General features: G+C 41.8%; 1 protein-coding gene across 17 annotated transcripts in view; it reads right to left on the bottom strand.

The window, feature by feature from the left end:
• ppfibp2b (PPFIA binding protein 2b) overlaps positions 1–25,141 on the bottom strand; it is a 94,778-nt gene that overhangs the window by 52,661 nt on the left and 16,976 nt on the right. For 8 of the 17 annotated variants that reach the window (XM_071416232.1, XM_071416231.1, XM_071416242.1 and 5 more), the window contains 2 exons: positions 18,112–18,213; positions 668–891 (listed from right to left, as the gene is read on the bottom strand). In XM_071416232.1, coding sequence (XP_071272333.1) covers positions 668–891; positions 18,112–18,175 — 288 coding nt within the window. In that variant the 5' untranslated portion in view covers positions 18,176–18,213. Of the gene's footprint in view, positions 1–667; positions 892–18,111; positions 18,233–25,141 lie in introns of those variants that run through there. The other 9 variants (XM_071416236.1, XM_071416235.1, XM_071416237.1 and 6 more) reach the window with 3 other exon arrangements.

The raw sequence follows: 25,141 nt of genomic DNA, 5'->3' as shown, positions 1-25,141 counted from the left end.
AGTCCCAGACACAGCCCCAGACACAGTCCCAGACACAGCCCCAGACACAGCCCCAGACACAGCCCCAGACACAGCCCCAGACACAGTCCCAGACACAGTCCCAGACACAGTCCCAGACACAGTCCCAGACACAGTCCCAGACACAGTCCCAGACACAGTCCCAGACACAGCCCTGCTAAGACATAGCAGCACCCAGGAATAGTTCTAGGTCTGTTCAACACTCCTACACAGCTGCTGCAATGAATCAACCCTCTCTCCTTCAATGTGTTACAAAGAGAGAGAAAAAAGAACCCAATGGTGTATAATGGAAAGGCTTTTGACAGCAAACAGCTGGCTGACTTTTCTACAACTTTTTGGAAGTTTCTCCCACATCTGTGAATCCCAGAGATAACATGCCTCAAGTAGAAGTAAATCAGACCACATATTTATTGGCCTGCAAACAACCCCAACACTATCGGCATCATGCCACGTCAATAATAAATAGTGCACTGCTAATGAGTAGGACATTTTTGGATTCTGAGCAAATAATGAACTAATGATAATCTATATTATCTGTTTATAGACTATATTGTTAGACACAGAAAGATGACTATGGTTGGTAGAGATGGTTGACAAAAGTAATGAAGAAATAGTTTCCATAGACCCAGGTGTGCTCCCTGCTACTCACCGAGCCCCTGTCTGAGCCCCTGTCCATGTCCAGCCAGTCCATGAGCATGTGAGCAGTGCTGCTGGGGACCTGGGCCCTCAGGGTGTTCCTCTCCTCCTCTCTGGGCTGCAGCTCCAGGGCCAGCCTCAGGTCCTCAACCAGCTGCAGCACCTGCAGGGGCCCTGCGCTACCTGGGGAGCCCAGCTCAAACAGGCCGTTGGTGTACTCGGCTGAAGCCTTGGAGCCTGCCGGGGACAGAGCACAAAGAGTCATTATCCTGGACAAGATTGTATATCAGCACATATAAATATCTATCGCAGAATCTGACCCAGTCAGCTCCCTCTATTTTATACTATACGTCCACGTGTCACCTGTATCTGCTCACTAAGCTAATGTCTGTTCCAGCTTCATCATCATCTGGGAGCTGGAGAGCAAGTTAAACTTCCTCCATAAACACTCAGACATCTGGAGCATGTTAGCGTATCGTTACAGTATGCTCCAAGGAAACCATATGAACACGGATTCCATTGAAGACGTCCAAAATCAATAAACTGGAAAGAAACCTGCCTGCTACCATTGTGATTTATGGTGTTTCCATGTTGTGTTTTTTTACTCACTGGCTTTCCAACTCTGTTCCTGTAGGTTAGCAGGGCTCTCCAACCCTGTTCCGGTAGGTTAGCAGGGCTCTCCAACCCTGTTCCTGTAGGTTAGCAGGGCTCTCCAACCCTGTTCCTGTAGGTTAGCAGGGCTCTCCAACCCTGTTCCTGGAGAGCTACCATCCTGTAGGTTTTCGCTTCAACCCTAATCTTGTGCGCCTGATTCTAATAATTATCAGGTTGATTATTAGATTAATCAGATGTTAAAACTGGGGTTAGAGCAAAAACCTACAGGAGGGTAGTTCTCCAGGAACAGGGTTGGAAATAAAACCTACAGGAGGCTAGCTCTCCAGGAACAGGGTTGGAGTTAAAACCTACGTGTAGGAGGGTAGCTCTCCAGGAACAGGGTTGGAGTTAAAACCTACGTACAGGAGGGTAGCTCTCCAGGAACAGGGTTAGAGTTAAAACCTACAGGAGGGTAGCTCTCCAGGAACAGGGTTGGTGTCACACCCTGATCTGTTTCACCTGTCTTTGTGCTTGTCTCCACCCCCCTCAAGGTGTCGCCCATCTTCCCCATTATCCCCAGTGTATTTATACCTGTGTTCTCTGTTTGTCTGTTGCCAGTTCTATTTTGTTTCTAAATACCTACCATCATTTGCCCCCTTGCTCCTGGCTGTTCTTGTTCCTGGTTTCTTGTCTTTCCAAGTTTTGACCTTTCTGCCTGCCCTGAGCCTGCCTGCCTGCCTGCCATTCTATACCTTGCCACACCTCTCTGGATTATTGAACCCTGCCTGCCCTGAGACTGCCTGCCGTTCTGGACCTGTTGCACTCTTTCTGGATTACTGACCTCTGCCTGTCCTTGACTTGTTGTTTGCCTGCCCCTGTACTAGAAATACTTTTGTTACTTCGACACTGTCTGCAATGTGGTCATACCTGAAACCTGATAGTTGGTGTTAAAACCTACAGGAGGGTAGCTCTCCAGGAACAGGGTTCTGTCCCCCGGCTAATACATGTGTCAAACTCATTCCACGGAGGGCCGAGTGTCTGTGGGTTTTCGCTCCTCCCTTGTACTTGATTGATGAATTAATGTCACTGATTAGTAAAAAACTCCCCTCACTGCTTGTCTAGGTCTTAATTGAAAGGAAAAAACAGTAGTCTTGGTAGGACTAGCCTGATCCCAGATATGTGTGTGCTGTCTTGCCAACTCCTATGGCCAATGTCATGACATGCAGCACAAACAGATCTGGGACCAGTCCATATCCATATATACAAACAGCCTTCTTTTCACAAAAAAAACATACAAAGAAACGATGGTACATTGAGTGCATGCTTTGGTTGGCTTGACTTTGAGGAAAATTTAAGAAGAACACGATGTTGAAAAAAAACTAGATTTTCCGTAAATATGCCTGTGCCTGCCTGAGGGCCAATGCGCATACGGACACAGAGAGGAACGGATTATTCACGCATGCTCAACTGCATCTCGCTAAAAATATCATAACTATGGGTATCTACAGCCAAATAGCCCTGTTTATTGTTCATCTAATATCTAGTATATAATTAGCTTTATTCAGATCACAAGCCTGATACAAAACATGTTTGTTCAATAAAATGCCTGAAACAAGTTACCAGGCCAGCTCAGTTCTACAGTAGTGTAGTACTTACTTCTCTTTGTGTGAGCATGGTTTGGAGTTGGTTGAGGTTTCCAACTACTATCCATATAACACACATAACATTTATTATCCTAAAATAAATTGACAATAAGTGAAAAACACAAAGAAACCAATTATTAAACTCAAGATTATAATAATAGAGTATCTCTCATCTGATTCAGATGCTCCAGCAATAACCAGTAGGTGGCATATTTTCAAGTCCATCACTGCTGCAGCAACTCATTACCTGCATATTATATTAAATGTCAAATGCCTTTCAGAGATATTTCCAGCATATACTATTACGGAAAACGATGTCCTAATACTCAAATGTAATCAGACCAGTATCTCAAAATATGGCTGACGATTGGGACTAATGCCTTGTTGATGATTGAGATTCCTTGCAGTAATTACATTTTGATTATATTCTATTTGTAGTCCTTGAAAATATAGGCTGCATATGAGATAATGTTTGGCAACAGTAAAGTAATTAACTTTAATTGTTATTGACCAGATCTTATTGTGGTAATAGCAATGATTACCTTGTGAATATCCTGATTTAGACCTTGAGGCTAACTTGTTTTCACCTTGATCAGTCAAGGTGACTGTTGATCCCGATCTCTTGTCATGGTGAATTGACAAAAAGGGAAAGACCAATGGCATGAATCTCAGACAAGATGTATGTAGATTTACACAATAAAACACTGCTTTGACTAGGATTGCAAAACTACCGGTATTTTACCAAAGTTACCAGAATCTTCAGTAATTTTGGTAATTAACAGAAAATATATGGCAATCTATTGTAATTTTGGTAATTTATACTTGAATAACTTTTTTAATCTATAGTATTCATTTATTATACCTGTGTCCATATTATGCATGTGTTTCTACTAGTTAGACCATATGGTTCAAGATAAAATAGCCTAATTATTGAAAAAAGCATCTAATTAAGAATGGGATTATTTTCAATTACCTCTGCAACTCTTCTCAACTGCCAACAGTTTGATGCCAGAACATTGACAACAAATACATATTGACATAGTAAAATAAATAACCGTTTGTAAAAATAATTACTGATATTTCATGCTAAAACACTAATATAAAACACCAATGGTATTCACTAAATGTATGGTTTATAGTTACGATGTTTTACAGAGTTGTCATTCTTTAATTTTTTCAATTATTTCATATATTTTACATGTAATAAGGCCACACAGAGGGCCAGAGATGATTACAGACACCTGTGATAATCTGAAGTACCCAAAAGGGCAACCAGATGTCTTGTGATAAATGAAATTCAAGCCTTGAAAGATACAAACATTCTGGTAGTTTAATGGTAAACTTTGAAAGTTTCCAGTAATATACCATCCCTTTGCAACCCTAGCTGTGACATTCCCCTACATACTGAATAGTGGTGCTCGGGTCAGCTGTTTGTTCACTCGCACCATGCCCGCAATTGTTAGTAACCCATCCACAACCACCTGACTTTATGTGATAAAATGAGAATCTGAGGCCGGAGCTATAGGCAGGGGGTGCAGGATTTTTTTCTGCCTGATTTAGATATGTTTCTGCTTATAATTCTGGAAATGTTTTAAGCTATTTATTACTAATTAGATACACGCAGCTTCTCTTCTGTCATTAGGCTATATGTTGCCCTAGAACAGTGTTTTCCAACCCTGGTCCTCGAGTACACCCAACAGTACACATTTTTATTGTAATGCAGGACAAGCACACCTGATTCAACTTGTCAACTAATCATCAAGCCCTCAATGAGCTGAATGAGATGTGTTTGTCCAGGGCTACAATGAAAATATGTACTGTTGGGGTACTGGAGGACCAGGGTTGGGAAACAGTGCCCTAGAAGACTAAATAAACCCTTGTTCACCAGAATAATGTCACATATCGATATATTTATTTATTTATTTATATTTCACCTTTATTTAACCAGGTAGGCTAGTTGGGAACAAGTTCTCATTTACAACTGCGACCTGGCCAAGATAAAGCAAAGCAGTGCGACACAAACAACACAGAGTTACACATGGAATAAACAAACATACGGTCAATACTAAAATAGAAACGTCTATATACAGTGTGTGCAAATGAGGTAGGATAAGGGAGGTAAGGCAATAAATAGGCCATAGTGGCGAAATAATTACAATATAGCAATTAAACACTGGAGTGATCGATGTGCAGAAGATGAATGTGCAGGTAGAGATACTGGGGTGCAAAGAAGCAAAATAAATAAATAACAGTATGAGGATGAGGTAGTTGGATGGGCTATTTACAGATGGGCTATGTACAGGTGCAGTGATCTGTGAGCTGCTCTGACAGCTGGTGCTTAAAGTTAGTGAGGGAGATATGAGTCTCCAGCTTCAGTGATTTTTGCAGTTCGTTCCAGTCATTGGCAGCAAAGAACTGGAAGGAAAGGCCGCCAAAGGAGGAATTGCCGTTGGGGGTGACCAGTGAAATATACCTGCTGGAGCGTGTGCTACGAGTGGGTGCTGCTATGGTGACCAGTGAGCTGAGATAAGGCGGGGCTTTACCTAGCAAAGACTTATAGATGACCTGGAGCCAGTGGGTTTGGCGACGAATATGAAGCGAGGGCCAGCCAATGAGAGTATACAGGTCGCAGTGGTGGGTAGTATATGGGGCTTTGGTGACAAAACGGATGGCACTGTGATAGACTGCATCCAATTTGCTGAGTAGAGTGTTGGAGGCTATTTTGTAAATGACATCGCCGAAGTCAAGGATCGGTAGGATAGTCAGTTTTACAAGGGTATGTTTGGCAGCATGAGTGAAGGATGCTTTGTTGCGAAATAGGAAGCCGATTCTAGATTTAATTTTGGATTGGAGATGCTTAATGTGTGTCTGGATGGAGAGTTTACAGTCTAACCAGACACCTAGGTATTTGTAGTTGTCCACATATTCTAAGTCAGAACCGTCCAGAGTAGTGATGCTGGACGGGCGGGCAGGTGCGGGCAGCAATCGGTTGAAGAGCATGCATTTAGTTTTACTTGCATTTAAGAGCAGGAGGCCACGGAAGAAGAGTTGTATGGCATTGAAGCTCATTTGGAGTTTAGTTAACACAGTGTCCAAAGAAGGGCCAGAAGTATACAGAATGCAAGCAGCAAGAGCGACATCATTGATGTATACAGAGAAGAGAGTCAGCCCGAGAATTGAACCCTGTGGCACCCCCATAGAGACTGCCAGATGTCCGGAAAACAGGCCCTCCGATTTGACACACTGAACTCTATCTGAGAAGTAGTTGGTGAACCAGGCGAGGCAGTCATTTGAGAAACCAAGGCTGTTGAGTCGGCCGATAAGAATGTGGTGATTGACAGAGTCGAAGGCCTTGGCCAGGTCGATGAATACAGCTGCACAGTATTGTCTCTTATCAATGGCGGTTATGATATTGTTTACGACCTTGAGCGTAGCTGAGGTGCACCCATGACCAGCTTTGAAACCAGATTGCATAGCGGAGAAGGTACGGTGGGATTTGAAATGGTCAGTGATCCGTTTGTTAACTTGTCTGAATGAATGCTTCAATCTAGTTAACGTCAGTAAAGGTCTCTGTCATCTCCACTTCTTTCATAGACCAAAGCCGTTTTGGAACCGGGATAAAATTCAATAACTCAACAAAAAAAGAAGGAAAATCTTTCTGTGCAACATTTCCACATGGCATCAGTTTGACCGGTTGTAAGGAAATAGAAAGCTGTGAAAACGACCCAACATGTTTCTGGGAAGTTTTCAGTTCGGCTTGGATGCATATTTTATGTGCTTGAAACACTATCAGCTTTTATGATGCTGATAAAGATAGGACCACTACAGATGGTATCTAACTGCACATTCACTCAAGATGCTGAAAGAAAGAAATTCTCCTGTTCCCGTATCGAAATGTAGCCTACAATTGGTTTATAATTTTACTACAAGAAATGCTTAATTATGTAGGAGTTCATACTAAAGCTATGTGAGAGGTTATAGACCTACAGTCAGTGTTCAGATTTCCATTTCACCCCACTGCAGTAGCGGTGCTTGGGTAACATCACTGTGAAAGCCATAAAAAAAGCAATATTACAACCTGTGTGTTGTGACAACTGCGTTGTTTGATCAATAACCTGTTAGTTCATATGCCTTGCGACCGTGATATATACAGTAGGCCTAAAGGCAGAGACAATAAGAAGACACAGTGGCAGAATAAATCAAATCAAACTTTGTCACATGGGCCGAATACAACTGTAGACCTTACTGTGAAATGCTTACTTACAAGCCCTTAACCAACAGTGCAGTTCAAGAAGAGAAAATATTTACCAAATAAACTAAAGTAAAAAATAAAAATATTGAGGCTCTATACATGGGGTACCGGTACCGAGTCAGCGTGCGGGGGTACAGGTTAGTTGAGGTAATTTGTACATGTAGGAAGGGGTTTAGTGACTATGCATAGATAATAAACAGCGAGTACAAAACAAATGGAGGGGGGGTCAATGTAATAGTCCGGTGGCCATTTGATTAATTAATAGCAGCAGTCTTATGGCTTGGGTAGAAGCTGTTAAGGATCCTTTTGGTCCTAGACTTAATTGAAAATAATCCCATTCTTAATTAGATGCTTTTTTCAATAATTAGGCTATTTTATCTTGAACCATATGGTCTAACTACTAGAAACACATGCATAATATGGACACAGGTATAATAAATGAATAGGCGCTCCGGTACCGCTTGCCATGCGATAGCAGAGAAAACAGTCTGACTTGGGTGACTGGAGTAGCTGCCAATTTTATGAGCTTTCCTCTGACACCTCCTATTATATAGGTCCTGGATTGCAGGAAGCTTGGCCCCAGTGATGTACTGGGCCATACGCACTACCCTCTGTAGCGCCTTACAGTCAGATGCCGAGCAGTTGCCATACCAGGCGGGGATGCAACCGGTCAGGATGCTTTCGATGGTGCAGCGGTATAACTTTTTGAGGATCTGGGGACCCATGCCAAATCTTTTCAGTCTCCTGAGGGGGAATTGGCGTTGTCATGCCCTCTTCACGATTGTCTTGGTGTGTTTGGACCATGATAGTTCGTTGGTGATGTGGACACCAATGAACTTGAAACTCTCGACCCACTCCACTACAGCCCCGTCAATGTTAATGGGGGCCTGTTCGGACCGCCTTTTTTTGTAGTCCACGATCAGCTCCTTTGTCTTGCTCACATTGAGGGAGAGGATATTGTCCTCGCACCACACTGCCAGTTCTCTGACCTGCTCCATATAGGCTGTCTCATCGTTGTTGGTGATCAGGCCTACCACTGTTGTGTCGTCAGCAAACTTAATGATGGTGTTGGAGTCTTGTTTTGCCACACAGTCGTGGGTGAACAGGGAGTACAGGAGGGTACTAAGTACACACCCATGAGGGGCCCCAGTGTTGAGGATCAGCGTGACAAACGTGTTGCTGCCTACCCTTACCACCTGGGGGTGGCCCGTCAGGAAGTACAGGATCCAGTTGCAGAGGGAGGTGTTTAGTCCCAGGGTCGTTAGCTTAGTGATGAGCTTCGTGGGCACTATGGTGTTGAATACTGAGCTGTAGTCAATGAACAGCATTCTCACATAGGTGTTCCTTTTGTCCAGGTGGGAAAGGGCAGTGTGGAGTCCGATTGAGATTGCGTCATCTGTGGATCTGTTGGGGCAGTATGCGAATTGGAGTGGGTCTAGGGTATCCGGGAGGATGCTGTTGATGTGAGCCATGACCAGCCTTTCAAAGCACTTCATGGCTACCGACGTGAGTGCTACAGGGCAGTAATCATTTAGGCAGGTTACCTTCGCTTCCTTGGGCACAGGAACTATGGTGGTCTGCTTAAAACATGTAGGTATTACAGACTCAGTCAGGAAGAGGTTGAAAATGTCAGTGAAGACACTTACCGATTGGTCGCGGGTGCTCTGAGTATACCTCCTGGTAATCCATCTGGCCCTGCGGCTTTGTGAATGTTGACCTGTTTAAAGGTCTTGCTCACATCGGCTACCGAGCACGTTATCACACAGTCATCTAGAACAGCTGGTGCTCTAGTGCATGTTTCAGTGTTGATTGCCTCGAGCATAAAAGGCATTTAGCTCATCTGGTAGGCTCGCGTCACTGGGCAGCTCGCGTCTGGTTTTCCCTTTGTAGTCCATAATAGTTTTCAAGCCCTGCCATATCCGACGATCGTCAGAGCCGGTGTCGTAGGATTCAATCTTAATCCTGCATTGACGCTTTGCTTGTTTGATGGTTTGTCTGAGGGCATAGCGTGATTTCTTATAAGCGTACGGATTAGTGTCCCACTCTTTGAAAGCAGCAGCTCTAGCCTTTAGCTCGATGCGGATGTTGCCTGTAATCCATGGCTTCTGGTTGGGATGTGTACATACGGTCACTATGGAGACGATGTCGTCGATGCACTTATTGATGAAGCCGATGACAAAGGTGGTATACTCCTCAATGCCATTGGATGAATCCTGGAACATATTCCAGTCTGCGCTAGCAAAACAGTTCTGTAGCGTAGCATCCGCATCATCTGACCTCTTCCGTATTGAGCGACTCACTGGTGCTTCCTGCTTTAGTTTTTGCTTGTAAGCAGGAATCAGGAGGATATAATTATGGTCAGACTTGCCAAATGGAGGGCGGGGGAGAGCTTTTTATGCATCTCTGTGTGTGGAGTAAAGGTGGTCTAGAGTTTTTTTCCCTCTGGTTGCACATGTGACATGTTGGTAAAAATTTGGTAAAACTGAATAAATTCAACCACATCTTTGTTTCATCACAAAACCAGAGAGCAACCTCTGTCCGGTGAAGTCCACAAAGCATATTGCATGTAACAAACAGTAACATGACCTACAGCATGGTCAAGCAAGTTAATGTTTCCGTCATTTTCGGACAGCTAAACAACTATTGATTTAGAACCACGGAGAGCTACCGCAAGCCACAAAGAAAACAGGAGCTGCCTCCACTATTCCAACACCATTTCAACTTCAACATTTCAACATCATCAAATCACCTATGCTTAGTCTAATACAGTGACAACTAAAAGATACCAAAAACAATACGTTAAATATCATGTGGCTGTCCATTCTTCCAGTGGCGATTTTAGCATGTAAATCTTGGTGGGGCAAAAAAGAAAAAAGTGGATTGCATGCCAGCAAAGCCACTACACAACACTAAACAATACATTAATTGCACTATAACGGTGACAAACAGTGCCCACAAACTGTTAGGACCTACATAAAGCTGTTCCAATAGCAGTCCCAACATCTTACCACCACTACACCTGGCTATCAGCGGAGCCTTGTCTGGCAGCGGAACAGTTCATTCAGCCTCATTTACTGCCTTTAAAAAAACATAGCTGATATGGTTGACTTGCTTAAACAAATGTGGTTTCTAATGATAATTGAGATGTACAAACTATGGTATAAGGGGACGACAATTGGATAAGAGGCAATCCGTAATTTCGATTGAGTCATTAATGAGCGAGCTAGGATGGAAGTAGTCAATATAACGATTTGTTCAGCACTTGTAATGTACAGCGACAGAATTCAGAACATGGGCCGTTCTTACAGTGTTCTCCCTGTACACCTAGTCAGAACCGTAGGATAAATAATGGGGGCATATAAGCAGACAATGAAAGCTCTTACAATATTCAGTGATTACATTTCTGTAAAACAGGTTATATGCTACATGTGCACCACCAAGTCAGAACAGTAGGCGAAATTAAGGGTGAGGCACATGGGCTACTAACATCTTACTACACAACATACCCTTAGTATTAATTTCTTAGCTACAGTATACATATCTCCCTGGCATATTACATAATTTACACAGCAGTATTAGAATACATTTTTGGACTCACCTTGTCGTGCTGTACTCACTTAAACAGGAAGGTGGTGCGCCGGTCCTTCGAATTATGATGACGTCATTGATCTTCAGGTCGTAGCTCTAGAAAGAGGCCGGATTTACAATTCCGAGTTGGATGTCCGTTCAAAACGTATTTTCCCCAGTCAGAGTTCATTTATTCCCGAGTTCCCAGTTGTCTTGAACTCACTGAAGTCAAGTTTTCGCAGTTCCAAGTTAACAGTTGTTTTGAGCGCGGCACAAATCATGCTTCACTGACAGCATGGGCAATGTTAGATGTTTATCACTTTAAACTTGGAAAAGAGCCCCTTAATCCCAGATTTGGGACCACACAGCCACTGATTCCTTCCAAACCATTCATTGTTGAATTTGTGATTTCCAACTTGCTGTGTAATGTTTATGTCCAATGGCCGATGAGCACCGATACGTTTTTATCTGTAATTTCTCTTCATTATTTTTCTTCATATGACAAGGATTAAAAAGGATTTGCCAGTAGATTGTCGACTTGATTCATGATGACTGCTAGCTAAGATTTTGAAAGTATGATGTTGACATGTCCAATCAAAGCTACTGTACATATAACGTGATTTGACGTAATTTTATCTGTGGCCAATGACCTTGAGCCTTCTTGGATGGGCACTTCTAATGTAACTCTATGGCAGCACCCAAAGGGCTAGAATTTTTGTGGTCTACCTTTAGACGTGGCGGTGACGTACTGTCCCCATGAGTGACAGAACACTGAGCCAATCACTGGCTTGCCACATCACCACAGAAAGCACTGAAACACCTGCATTTTGGAGCTGCCTTACTCAATACAACAGAAGAGACCATGTTTATAGGCGGCTTTATTAACTCAATTATATATATATATACAGTGGGGAGAACAAGTATTTGATACACTGCCGATTTTGCAGGTTTTCCTACTTACAAAGCATGTAGAGGTCTGTCATTTTTATCATAGGTACACTTCAACTGTGAGAGACGGAATCTAAAACAAAAATCCAGAAAATCACATTGTATGATTTTTAAGTAATTAATTCGCATTTTATTGCATGACATAAGTATTTGATCACCTACCAACCAGTAAGAATTCCGGCTCTCACAGACCTGTTAGTTTTTCTTTAAGAAGCCCTCCTGTTCTCCACTCATTACCTGTATTAACTGCACCTGTTTGAACTCGTTACCTGTATAAAAGACACCTGTCCACACACTCAATCAAACAGACTCCAACCTCTCCACAATGGCCAAGACCAGAGAGCTGTGTAAGGACATCAGGGATAAATTGTAGACCTGTACAAGGCTGGGATGGGCTACAGGACAATAGCCAAGCAGCTTGGTGAGAAGGCAACAACTGTTGGCACAATTATTAGAAAATGGAAGAAGTTCAAGATGACGGTCAATCACCCTCGGTCTGGGGCTCCATGCAAGATCTCACCTCGTGGGGCATCAATGATCATGAGGAATGTGAGGGATCAGCCCAGAACTACACGGCAGGACCTGGTCAATGACCTGAAGAGAGCTGGGACCACAGTCTCAAAGAAAACCATTAGTAACACACTACGCCGTCATGGATTAAAATCCTGCAGCGCACGCAAGGTCCCCCTGCTCAAGCCAGCGCATGTCCAGGCCCGTCTGAAGTTTGCCAATGACCATCTGGATGATCCAGAGGAGGAATGGGAGAAGGTCATGTGGTCTGATGAGACAAAAATAGATCTTTTTGCTCTAAACTCCACTCGCCGTGTTTGGAGGAATAGAAGGATGAGTACAACCCCAAGAACACCATCCCAACCGTGAAGCATGGAGGTGGAAACATCATTCTTTGGGGATGCTTTTCTGCAAAGGGGACAGGACAACTGCACCGTATTGAAGGGAGGATGGATGGGGCCATGTATCGCGAGATCTTGACCAACAACCTCCTTCCCTCAGTAAGAGCATTGAAGATGGGTCGTGGCTGGGTCTTCCAGCATGACAACGACCCGAAACACACAGCCAGGGCAACTAAGGAGTGGCTCCGTAAGAAGCATCTCAAGGTCCTGGAGTGGCCTAGCCAGTCTCCAGACCTGAACCCAATAGAAAATCTTTGGAGGGAGCCGAAAGTCCGTATTGCCCAGCGACAGCCCCGAAACCTGAAGGATCTGGAGAAGGTCTGTATGGAGGAGTGGGCCAAAATCCCTGCTGCAGTGTGTGCAAACATGGTCAAGAACTACAGGAAACGTATGATCTCTGTAATTGCAAACTAAGGTTTCTGTACCAAATATTCAGTTCTGCTTTTCTGATGTATCAAATACTTATGTCATGCAATAAAATGCAAATTAATTAATTAAAAATCATACAATGTGATTTTCTGGATTTTTGTTTTAGATTCCTTCTCTCACAGTTGAAGTGTACCTATGATAAAAATTACAGACCTCTACATGCTTTGTAAGTAGGAAAACCTGCAAAATTGTCAGTGTATCAAATACTTGTTCTCCCCACTGTATATATATATTTTTTTTTTTACATTGTTTGCAAACTGATATGTGACACATATTAAAGCCAAAATAACATGCAAAACAGGCAAGCTAAAAATGTGGGACTCTAAACAGGTGGGGCTCTGCATGGTTCATGGTTCTGATTTCTGTGTGTGTGTGTGTATGCGTTCATGCAAGTAGAAGAAAACATGTTGACACCATACTTGTGAGACTCAAATGCCATCCTCCTCTCTTTCATGTTGACGAAATTATCTATCACTGTCATACAGTACACACTTTTATGTTTTATTGTTTCTGTCAACGTATGCTCTCAATGCGATTTGATAGCAGTGACGCCAAATCCAATCTGGCTTCCTTGACACATGTTTTTGGTGTGCCAGGACCATTCACATTTATTTTATACTTTTTTATATAGGGAGGCCAAATGCTTGCTGGCTTCCCTTGCATTCAATGCTATGGGTGGCAACAATGTCATACTCTTTTGGACCAGACATCATCAGATAGATGGCCTAAACATAGAGACAGAGGGGCACTGTTTTGCTCGCTCGGATGCTTTCTCCGTTGAGATACAGTATATTCAGCCTCTTGCGAATATAAGGAAAATGATGAAATACAGAAAGACGAAAGTTAACTGAATATCATTTTTCTTATTTTTTTCTTAGTACATTTTCTGGGGAAGCCTGGCTTCTCTTGGCATCCATGAATACACGCCACTGCTGAACAGTAGGCTACAATTCCCTTGACTACAACACCTGTTCTGCCAGTCACATTCTGTTAAAGGTCCCCAAAGCACACACATCCCTGGGTCATTCCTCTTTTCAGTTCACTGCAGCTATCGACTGGAACAAGCTGCAACAAACACTCAAACTGCACAGTTTTATCTCAATCTCTTCATTCAAAAACTCCATCATGGACACTCTTACTGACAGTTGTGGCTGCTTTGTGTGATGTATTGTTGTCTCTACCCTCTTGACCTGTGCTGTTGACTTTGCCCAATAATGTTTGTACTATGTTCTGTGCTGCTACCATGTTGTGTTGCTTCCATGTTGTTGTTATGTTGTGTTGCCATGTGTTGCTGCCTTGCTATGTTGTTGTTTTATGTCTCTCTTCATGTAGCGTTGTGTTGTCTCTCGTCGTGATGTGTGTTTTGTCCTATATTTATTGTGTATTTGTATATATTTTTTAATCCCAGGCCCCCGTCCCCGCAGGAGGCCTTTTGCTTTTTGGTAGGCTGTCATTGTAAATAAGAATTTGTTCTTAAAACCTCTCTGGGATATGTGGGACGGTAGCGTCCCACCTTGCCAACATCCAGTGAAAATGCAGAGCGCCAAATTCAAATAAATTACTATAAAAATGTAACTTTCATGAAATCACACATTCAATATACCAAATTAAAGCTACACTTATTGTGAATCCAGCCAACGTGTCAGATTTTTTAAAATGCTTTACGGCGAAAGCAAACAATGCTATTATCTGAGGATAGCACCCCAGCTAACAATCACAGACCATCATATTTCAACCCTCCCGACGCGACACAAAACGCAGAAATAAAGATATAATTCATGCCTTACCTTTGACGAGCTTCTTCTGTTGGCACTCCAATATGTCCCATAAACATCACAAATGGTCCTTTTGTTCGATTAATTCTGTCGATATATATCCAAAATGTCCATTTATTTGGCGCGTTTGATCCAGAAAAACACCGGTTTCAACTTGGACAATGTGACTACAAAATATCTCAAAAGTTACCTGTAAGCTTTCCAAAAATGTCAAACTACTTTTGTAATACAACTTTAGGTATTTTTTAACATAAATAATCGATAAAATTGAAGACGGGATGATCTGTGTTCAATACCGGAGGAAAACAATGTGTAGCATGCTTTCTGGTCACGCGCCTCTAACAAACAGTACACTTCACTGGAGCCTCATTCTGAACATGGCTACTTCTTCATTTCTCAAAGGAAAAACCTCAACCAATTTCTAAAGACTGTTGACATCCAGTTGAAGCAATGGCAACTGCAGCAAGGTCCCTTACAAATCTGGATTCCCAATGAAAGCCCATTGAAAAGAGAGTGACCTCAACAACAACAAAAAATCTGAATGGTTTGTCCTCGGGGTTTTGCCTGCCAAATAAGTTCTGTTATAGTCACAGACATGATTCAAACCGTTTTAGAAACTTCAGAGTGTTTTCTATCCAATACTAATAATAATATGCATATATTAGCATCTGGGACTGAGTAGGAGGCAGTTTACTCTGGGCACGCTTTTCATCCAAACGTGAAAATGCTGCCCCCTATCCTAGAGAAGTTAACTTGCTTGCCTAGTTAAATAAAGGTTAAATAGAATAAAACAAATTTTAAAAAACGTGACAAAGGCCTATTTGAAGTCGCCATCTTGTGACTGTCGAATTTGTATAACGTCTCACAATCATCACATATAACATAGCCAGGACTTCCATCATGCTCTTTTACCACTTCAGCAAATCTTTCCCAAACATTACTTTTCTGGCCCGCCCTTCTCTTTATTTTCAACTCTCCTTTCACAGCTTTTCTCTTATTGAATTAAACTCCACCCGTTTAGGCTTACACAGTAATGCCCGATAGCCTAAAATTATGGAATAAAAACCTCAATGTAGCCCATAGATCGAAATACATTTTATTGGCTTTTTTTCCCTCTTTATTCAACCCGCTCACCCTTCATCCACACAATATTTCATGATCATAAACCCACCCTAAACCCGCCCGCCCCGTGAATATAACTGCGGGGACAGCAGGTTATGAGTCAACCCACGCATCACTAATACAGAAGGCTAAGTCAAACTCTGTGGTCAATTCCAACGGCTGTCAGAGTGGCATGTCTTTCACTCTCCACAGAGGCTGATGTAGCATTGAGTTGTTCTGTTGATCCGTTTAGTCACAAACTGGCATGTTGAGCTTCATCCCCCACATTCTATTTAGATGACCAACTGCTTTAACATGAACCCTTTATGAGTTCAATCATGTTGGCAATAGCTGAGCTTGCTGCAGAGAACTCAGCCCAACCCCCTACAAAGCCTTGCCCCTAATTTAACAGCCACACACACATAGGATGTGAGCATATGCCCCCACACACACAGGCACACGCCCACACACACACGCGCACACACACTATCCATGTTTGACAGTGCCTTCCACCACACTAGTGCTGCATAGATTCCCTAAATAGGACTCATAGTGTACATGCAAGAAAGAGGAAAATGCCATTAGAACACACTCATATTTTGGAAGAACATCATAACAGAACAGACGGATCTAACTTCGCCTGTAAATAAGACAAAAACATGATTTTCCTTTTTTTTAATGATATTTCCAAACTATGAGGTGGAAATAAAACTCTGAAATTGTGAAAATTATGATAATGCCCTTTTTGGATAAAGCGTCTGCTAAATGGAATATATTATCACATTATCACAGTGTGTATCATGTTAATGTTTTATCTGACCGTGTGGCTTAGTCTTGTGGGTCTAGTATTCTGTTCATGGGGACCACAGAACGTAGGCTAATGTAGCCTACATGTTATAGAGATGATGTATATATGGGAAAAATAACATTTTGCTACTATTTACTAAATTGTTATACTAATTACAATATTTTTTAAAACAAGTAAATGTAATAATCTAATCTGATGTTTAGAATTTTACTTAAAAAGTAAGACTTCAAGAGATGGAGTTCAATGGAATTGGAAATGCATTCCGTCTAACGTGTTACAAACCCATCTTAGTTCAAGTCTATGGAGTCTATAGTAAACAGTCTGAGGATGACAGGGGGAACTGTCCAGGCCCCCAGTGTCCAGTCTCGAGCGGGAAGTCATGAGCTCTGCTGGTCTATTACCGCGTAGCAACCTAGCGGTGCCAAAAGCTCTGGTCTGCCATTGAAAGCCTACGAAAATGATGATCGTCAGAACGGCCCAAAGGTTTTGGGCTCTAAAATGAGTTTGTTATGATCAGTTTAATCCCCACTGTGAATTCTTTAAAAGATTGCCACAAATCGAGATATTTAATTAAATAGTGATTAATTCTGACAACAACATTTGCTGACATAGATCAATCACTGGCCGGTAGGCTACGAGGGAGGAGGCTCTCTCAGGCAGGATGAAAACAACTACATCGACCATGATCCTTTGCTAGTTTCGGCAACTTTCACCATGATCCTTTTTTTGTGTGCCATTTTTGTGCCATTTCAGCAATATGACCCATTTCAAATTCAATATGATCCACTTCATGCACCATCGGGAGTGTTCCATGGGAATACGTGGATGACGTCAGTGCTATGACTATCTACTGGTTTGAATGTCTATGGAATTGTTACAGCACAGGAGGTTTGTGGCACCTTAATTAGGGAGGATGGGCCCGTCGTAATTATTAAGTGGAATGGTATCAAATACATCAAACACATGGTTTCCATGTGTTTGATGCTATTCCATTTGCTCCATTCCAGACATTATTATGAGCTGTCCTCCCCTCAGCAGCCTCCTGTGTGTCACAGGCAGGGCTGATCTGATGTTTTATTCAGGACCTCATTTCTTTACAGGGTAGCCTTGCTTACTCTGCTCCATTTCTCAGCTTTAACCTGCCTGGCAGTGGCATGGTGTGTTTCAAGCACACACACGCCAGCAGTTAAACCTGTTTGATATACAGTATGTCACCTGAACCAATCACTGTGTACAAAGACGGTATAATGAGGCAAGGACCTTTCTTTCAAAAGAAGTGAACTTGTTTCTCAAGTTTGTTTTATATTCCAAATTGACGTCAGAGCCGTGTGAAAATGCACAGATCTTTTCAATGGTGAATCAAAAAACCATAATAAACTGTGGGAGAATGTATTAGATGTAGTAGGAAGAGACAATTAATCACTTTTACCTGCGATGATGTCATCCATTTGCTCCAAGGCCGCCTCCAACATGTGACTTGCATCTGAGGCCATGGCGACAGACTACTGCATCAGCCTCTATGCTTAGTGTCCTGGAGGGAAATATAAACACTGTTACATTTTAAGAAAGAGGAATTCTAAATATAATATAATTTAGCTTTGAAAACTTTGTACAGTAAACATCAGTTAGAAAATAAATGTCATATGGTACAAATTAGCCACGTATAAATAAATACTTGAACGGAGAACTGAGGATCAATTGTACTGCTGTGATATATTCTCTATTGAAATGGTTTCAGATACAGTATGTCCTTGTAACGTGATGGTTCCTAGGCATACATTGCAGTATGATCCCATTGGCTAGGCCTGGTACAGAGACTACTGGTATTTGCTCTGGGTCATCCCTATCAGTAGGACAGAGCATGGCTTAGGGGCTGGGGCTGGTGCTGCCCCCCCCCCCCCCTCTGATGACTGTACAGCGGACCCCTGTTCAAATGAGGCCTCCAAACCACCCAGCAGGGTCTCCTCCCTCTGTCATCCTGCCTTACAACCATCAGCATCTACCCTCTTAAACAGAGAGAACAGGCCGTCCCTTGCCTAACCCCCCAGGTTACGGGATCTAAACACACTGTGAATGTCTTCGTTCTTTCAACTGTTGATAGAGCTGATGGTTGGTGGCGTTGGGGTATATCTCCATTCCACTCAACCATCAATCACTGAGTTGGGAGACATTCACAAGGACCCAGGTCTGTTTTCATTACGGCTCAAAAGGGATCAGAGTGAAGCGTGACGGATAAATTGATTGCTGTGCCAAGAAATAAATCTGTCTCACACATCAACCTATGATGAGTTCCAAAGATCAAAGACAATACAAGCATCTTGAACTTTGACTGCTTAACTCTTTCATTCCCACCAACTAACTCTGTACTATCTATCATATGACATAATGGTAACATAGCTATTCAAGTAATCTTCTCTGGAAAAATAATTAGATGTGACCATTGACTGTGATGCGTTGAGGACATAGCGACAGGCCTCTGTGACAAAAGGCAACTGTAGACGCCGGAATGGCAGGCAGGGACAGGCAGGCAGGGCTTTGAAAGGAGCCAGGCGTCAACAGTGTTAATTATGTGGCTGTTCAGATTCAGCTGGACACGGCTGAGGGTGATGGCTCCATTCATTCAGAGCCTCTGTAGTACTAACAGCTCCTCTGTGTAACAGCATCACAGTGGGCAGCAGACACTGCTATTCTAATAACTGGCCTGATCATACAAACCCAATTAAAGCCTGCAGTTAAAGACCATGAAGAGATCAGGGTACTGCAGTGCACTAATGGACATGCCAAAGAGAATAATACAGTCTACTGTCTGCTTCTGTACAATCTAATGTAGCTCGAAGACATGACCTTGGTAGAGCTATTGCCCTGCATTAGGATACTATTGTTGTTGTGTATCAAGTCCATTAGAACAAACTGTAACAAAAGAAAGTGGCAAACAAATGAGAGCTTCATTATGATATTAGAACATAAGATATGCTATCTGTAATAAACCTATGATTTCCAGATATTCAAAATCACAGTGAAACTACCTACTACTTATTTATCATTATTATTCATAGTTTATGTAGAAACAGAGACGCCTTATTATCACAGTTTCCCAGTAAATAAAAACTGCCAGCAAAACAAACTTGATCACCCTGTTGTTGCAGGAAATGTCCTGCATAGCTGAAATCCAAACATGTAGTATATTTGAGGTTAAATTAAAAAGGCTTCTAAAGTTTGTAATTTCCATTTTAACATTTCATAATTGACTTAACTTAACAGAAAAGATATCAACCCCTACCAAAATGCCCATTATATATAATACACACAATAATTCACATTCCCTGTTGCTGAAGTACTATTTTCCTTCTGTGAGAAACTGGTCAAATTTAGATCCTGCATCTGTACACCCTGTCATGACAGCAGTTTGTTATAAGAACTACATTTTCTGCCCGGTCTTAATGCTTTTTTGCTGTGCAAAGCATTGAGGTGGTACTTTGCAGACACAAATATGACTAATATATAACCAAGCAAACAGACCCATCAATAACCTTACAGCACCTAAAGCCTTCTATTTAATTTGGCCCCAGTGTCACTAGTCAGCTATCACAGGCATTCTTACCACAGAAAAGAGGAGTAGGCTGAGCCTGTTTGAAGAGGATAACATTAGCTAGCAGTGCTCAGGATGTCCCTTTGTCTTCCCATTTCATCCTCTGCCCCTGACAGTGCAGTCTAGCAGTCTCTCACAATAATGTTCCATGGGTCGGCACCTTTCTCCGCCGCAAGGTGTATTTTCAATTCAAACACCTGGGCCTGCTCCTCGCTGGATAAGCCATGGACTCGACAGAGAGTGGAATCTAGCCAGGTGCCGTCAGAGCAAATTTCTGTCAAAAACTCAACATTTCAGCTATAGCCAACTTTCACAATGCAGAAAACAGCACGTTTAGAACAATGTGTTGCTGTCTGGAAAAGACATAAAGGACTTTTAAACTACTCCACAGACCACATCAAATGTCACATAACCTGGAGGTTCCGTGCTGAGCCAAATTGAGCTGCCGGGGCATTTATGTGGTGTGCCAAAAAACTCTGAAGGTTAAAACAACAAACCTCTCCTATCCTGAAGCACAAACTCCATAAACAAACTGAATCCGAGCTGGTTTGGATAATCATATATTACCTTAAAACCTCTCTGGGATATTTGGGACGCTAGCGTCCCACCTCAACAACAGCCAGTGAAATTGCAGGGTGCCAAATTCAAAACAACAGAAATCCCATAATTAAAATTCCTCAAACATACAAGTATTTTACACCATTTTAAAGATAAACTTGTTGTAAATCCAGCCACAGTGTCCGATTTCAAAAAGGCTTTACGACGAAAGCACACCAAACGATTATGTTAGGTCAGCACCTAGTCACAGAAAAACACAGCCATTTTTCCAGCCAAAGAGAGGAGTCACAAAAAGCAGAAATAGAGATAAAATTAATCACTAACATTTGATGATCTTCATCAGATGACACTCATAGGACTTCATGTTACACAATACATGTATGTTTTGTTCGATAAAGTTCATATTTATATCCAAAAATCTTAGTTTACATTGGCGCGTTATGTTCAGTAGTGTTTTGCCTCCAAAACATCCGGTGATTTTGCAGAGAGCCACATCAATTTACAGAAATACTCATAATAAACATTGCTAAAAGATACAATTGTTATGCATGGAATTATAGATAAACTTCTCCTTAATGCAACCGCTGTGTCAGATTTCAAAAAAACTTTTCGGGAAAAAGCACACCATGCAATAATCTGAGTACGGCGCTCACACACAAAAACAAGCCATACAGATACCCATACAAATATTCACTTACCTTTGATGATCTTCATCAGAATGCACTCCCAGGAATCTCACTTCCACAATAAATGTTTGTTTTGTTCGATATAGTCCAACATTTATTTCCAAATACCTCCCTTTTGTTTGCGCGTTTAGTACACAAATCCAAACTCAGGAGGCGCGGGCAAGTCCAGGCGAAAGTTCAGACGAAAAGTCATATTACAGTTCGTAGAAACATGTCAAACGAAGTATAGAATCAATCTTTAGGATGTTTTTATCATAAATCTTCAATAATGTTTCAACCGGAGAATTCCTTTGTCTGTAGAAATGCAATGGAACGCAGCTAACTCTCACGGGAGCGCGCGAGACTGAGCTCGTGGCACTCTGCCAGACCCCTGACTCAATCAGCTCTTATTCCCCCCTCCTTCACAGTAGAAGCATCAAACAAGGTTCTAAAGATGGTTGACATCTAGTGGAAGCCTTAGGAAGTGCAATATGACCCCATAGACACTGTATATTCGATAGGCAATGACTTGAAAAACTACAAACCTCAGATTTCCCACTTCCTGGTTGGATTTCTTCTCAGGTTTTTGCCTGCCATATGAGTTCTGTTATACTCACAGACATCATTCAAACAGTTTTAGAAACTTCAGAGGGTTTTCTATCCAAATCGACTTATTATTATTAGCAGGCAGTTTACTCTGGGCACCTTTTTATCCAAGCTACTCAATACTGCTCCCCAGTCCCAAAGAAGTTATTAACAAGTAACATATGTAGCCTAAATAGAATCATATCTGTGTTATGCTGTTGAAATGATTAAATCTAGGCAAAAAAAAAGATTTACAAGAATACGATATGAAGATTGAATCATCCCTTGCCACTGTCTTTAGAAACTTGTGAACTGTAACTCTATAACTTTCTCAAATCTTAAGATGTTCTTGGTCTGTACAAATAAATAAACAAATCCACTGTGTATAGTTCGTGTATAGTTCGTACAGTGCCAAACCGCTGTGTCTGCTAGGTCATTGCAGCCCTATTCTGTCCTTCTGCTCGTTCAGTGACTTTCATAAGTGCATTTCTGAGCCACCCACAGTTTGGAGAATCACCAAGCAGCCGAGTGCTTCTGCTGCTATCAGTAAAATGATTAGTGACATCCGAAAACATCACATGCCGAACAGTGTCCTAAGTACATTACAGATATCCAGCTCTGTATCTGGTTTCTGCACATTATCCATTTGGAGAACTTTGATAAGCACTGCATGGGACCTGCTTAAAAAGGGAGAGACAGTAACTTGCCTCTAAGGGCCTAAATGATTCTAAACATTCCTACAAGGGAGAAGGCCTGAACCTCTAAACAGTGCTTTGCAATTTCCATGCCTTTACCTTATAATCCTGAAAAAATGTATGACAGATTATTTACAGTTGATTTTCCCTCCAGTACTATCAAAGGACTATAAAAAGTAGATTCGCCAAGCTCCCAGCTTGATAAAAAGAAGCAGTGTTTAATACTGGTCAGATCCTCATGGCCCTCTATCTGTCCCCTGACGGGGACTTTATGATGTTGTAATTAGAGTGTGGACCTGAGGCATTCCTTCACGCTGGCCAGGAAATAGCTGATTCTGGCTGAGCACTTGGGACTGGAGGGATGCTCTCTCTCAGCCAGCGCTATCATCACCATGTGTTGTCTAATGTACTGCTGCCATTCAAAAGTCTCTGGGAGATTACAACAACAATATATGATGCCTGTAAGATCATTAATACGTTTATTAACACAGTGATAATGAAGTTTGATCATTATCAGTATAAAAATGTCAGGAGGGTTTTTAATTTATTAAAATGCTGTTCACCTGCTACATGCAGTACAGATATCAATGGAACACAGGCCTAATGATTAACAAGAAAGTTTCCACCTCAATACAAAGTCCAACTGAGAAAAGACAAATACTTGTATGAGCAGATGAGCTCAATGCCCACTCAAGACCATTGTCTGAGGATCAAAATTGATGTAATAAAGATAATTTCTATGGAAATACATTTCTGGACGAACAATGTCCAGAAATGTCCACAATGTGTTGTGTAGATGATAAATACTTTTTTTATCAGAAGGTATGATATCTGTGGTCCCTTGCAGTTAGCACATAGAATAATGAATGGTGAGCTTTGTTTGAGCCAGACAGGCACAGTAGTAACACTGGGAGGAAGATCAAGTTCCTGTTTTTGTCCAGGTTGTCCCGGCCTGCAGTCCTCATGCTCTGCTGAAGACAGACACACTGAGTGCTGCTGGGTAGAGTTACAGTACAGCCACCAGCGGTGTCCCATTCTTTCACAGGGACCAGAAAAGTCCCACATCCACCAGACCAAAGGATGGCTTGTGTGTAAGTCAAATGGCCACAAGGTTCAAATGAAGGAAGTGCATTCGATTGCCATTTTAACATGATTCCTGATTATTTGTTTAAGGAGGCCATCAAGGCCTTACAGATTTGGGGGTGAAACTTTTCTGCTTAATTCACATACCTGAAAATCTAGTGTTTATCCCTAGTTACCAAAGGAAGACAGAAATTCCACCTTTATCTGTTGGAGTAACTCTCAGGTCTTCTGACACTAATGGCTGGGCCTAAGAAGTGGTCCTACTGCTTTCAACAATTAGTCTGGTGGGTCATGTGAACAGAAATGCCAGAGCATGTGAAGTGGGGTGAAGCACAGAGTGGTGTGAGTTTACTGTTTTCCCTCATTGACTCTGGCCTGTTTGGACAAGCAGAGCCAACTGCTGCTGAAGCCCAGAGAGAGAGACTGAGAAAGCTCCGGAGGCCTGGATGTCACAAACGCAAATATAAGGGGTTGAGCAGGAAATACCCAAGAATTTCGACCACGAAGGCAGAAGAGATGAACAGAAGATGACCACACTTATGGATGGGGATTTTCCCTACTCTGACCTTTACTCAAATAGACCCTCGCATGCTAACTAATGCTTACAGAAAATTAAGAAATCAACACCCTTTAAAATGTGTGAATATATCATCTAGAATATTAGTTAAATTTTCATTGAATAAAAAAAGAAAAGTCCTCACACATTATGAAATGCTAACAATTCACACATTATGAAATGCTAACAATTCACACAGTATGAAATGCTAACAATTCACACAGTATGAAATGCTAACAATTCACACATTATGAAATGCTAACAATTCACACATTATGAAATGCTAACAATTCACACATTATGAAATGCTAACAATTCACACATTATGAAATGCTAACAATTCACACAGTATGAAATGCTAACAATTCACACAGTATGAAATGCTAACAATTCACACAGTATGAAATGCTAACAATTCACACATTATGAAATGCTAACAATTCACACATTATGAAATGCTAACAATTCACACATTATGAAATGCTAACAATTCACACATTATGAAATGCTAACAATTCACACAGTATGCAAATCTGACAATTCACACAGTATAAAATGCTAACAATTCACACAGTATAAAATGCTAACAATTCACACAGTATGAAATGCTAACAATTCACACAGTATGCAATGCTAACAATTCACACAGTATGCAATGCTAACAATTCACACAGTATGCAATGCTAACAATTCACACAGTATGCAAAGCTAACAATTCACACAGTATG

The sequence above is a fragment of the Salvelinus alpinus genome, chromosome 9 (genome assembly GCF_045679555.1).
Source record: "Salvelinus alpinus chromosome 9, SLU_Salpinus.1, whole genome shotgun sequence".
Taxonomy (NCBI): Eukaryota; Metazoa; Chordata; class Actinopteri; order Salmoniformes; family Salmonidae; genus Salvelinus; species Salvelinus alpinus.
The sequence above is the reverse complement of the archived record's forward strand: the minus strand, read 5'-3'. Positions and strand labels throughout refer to the sequence as shown.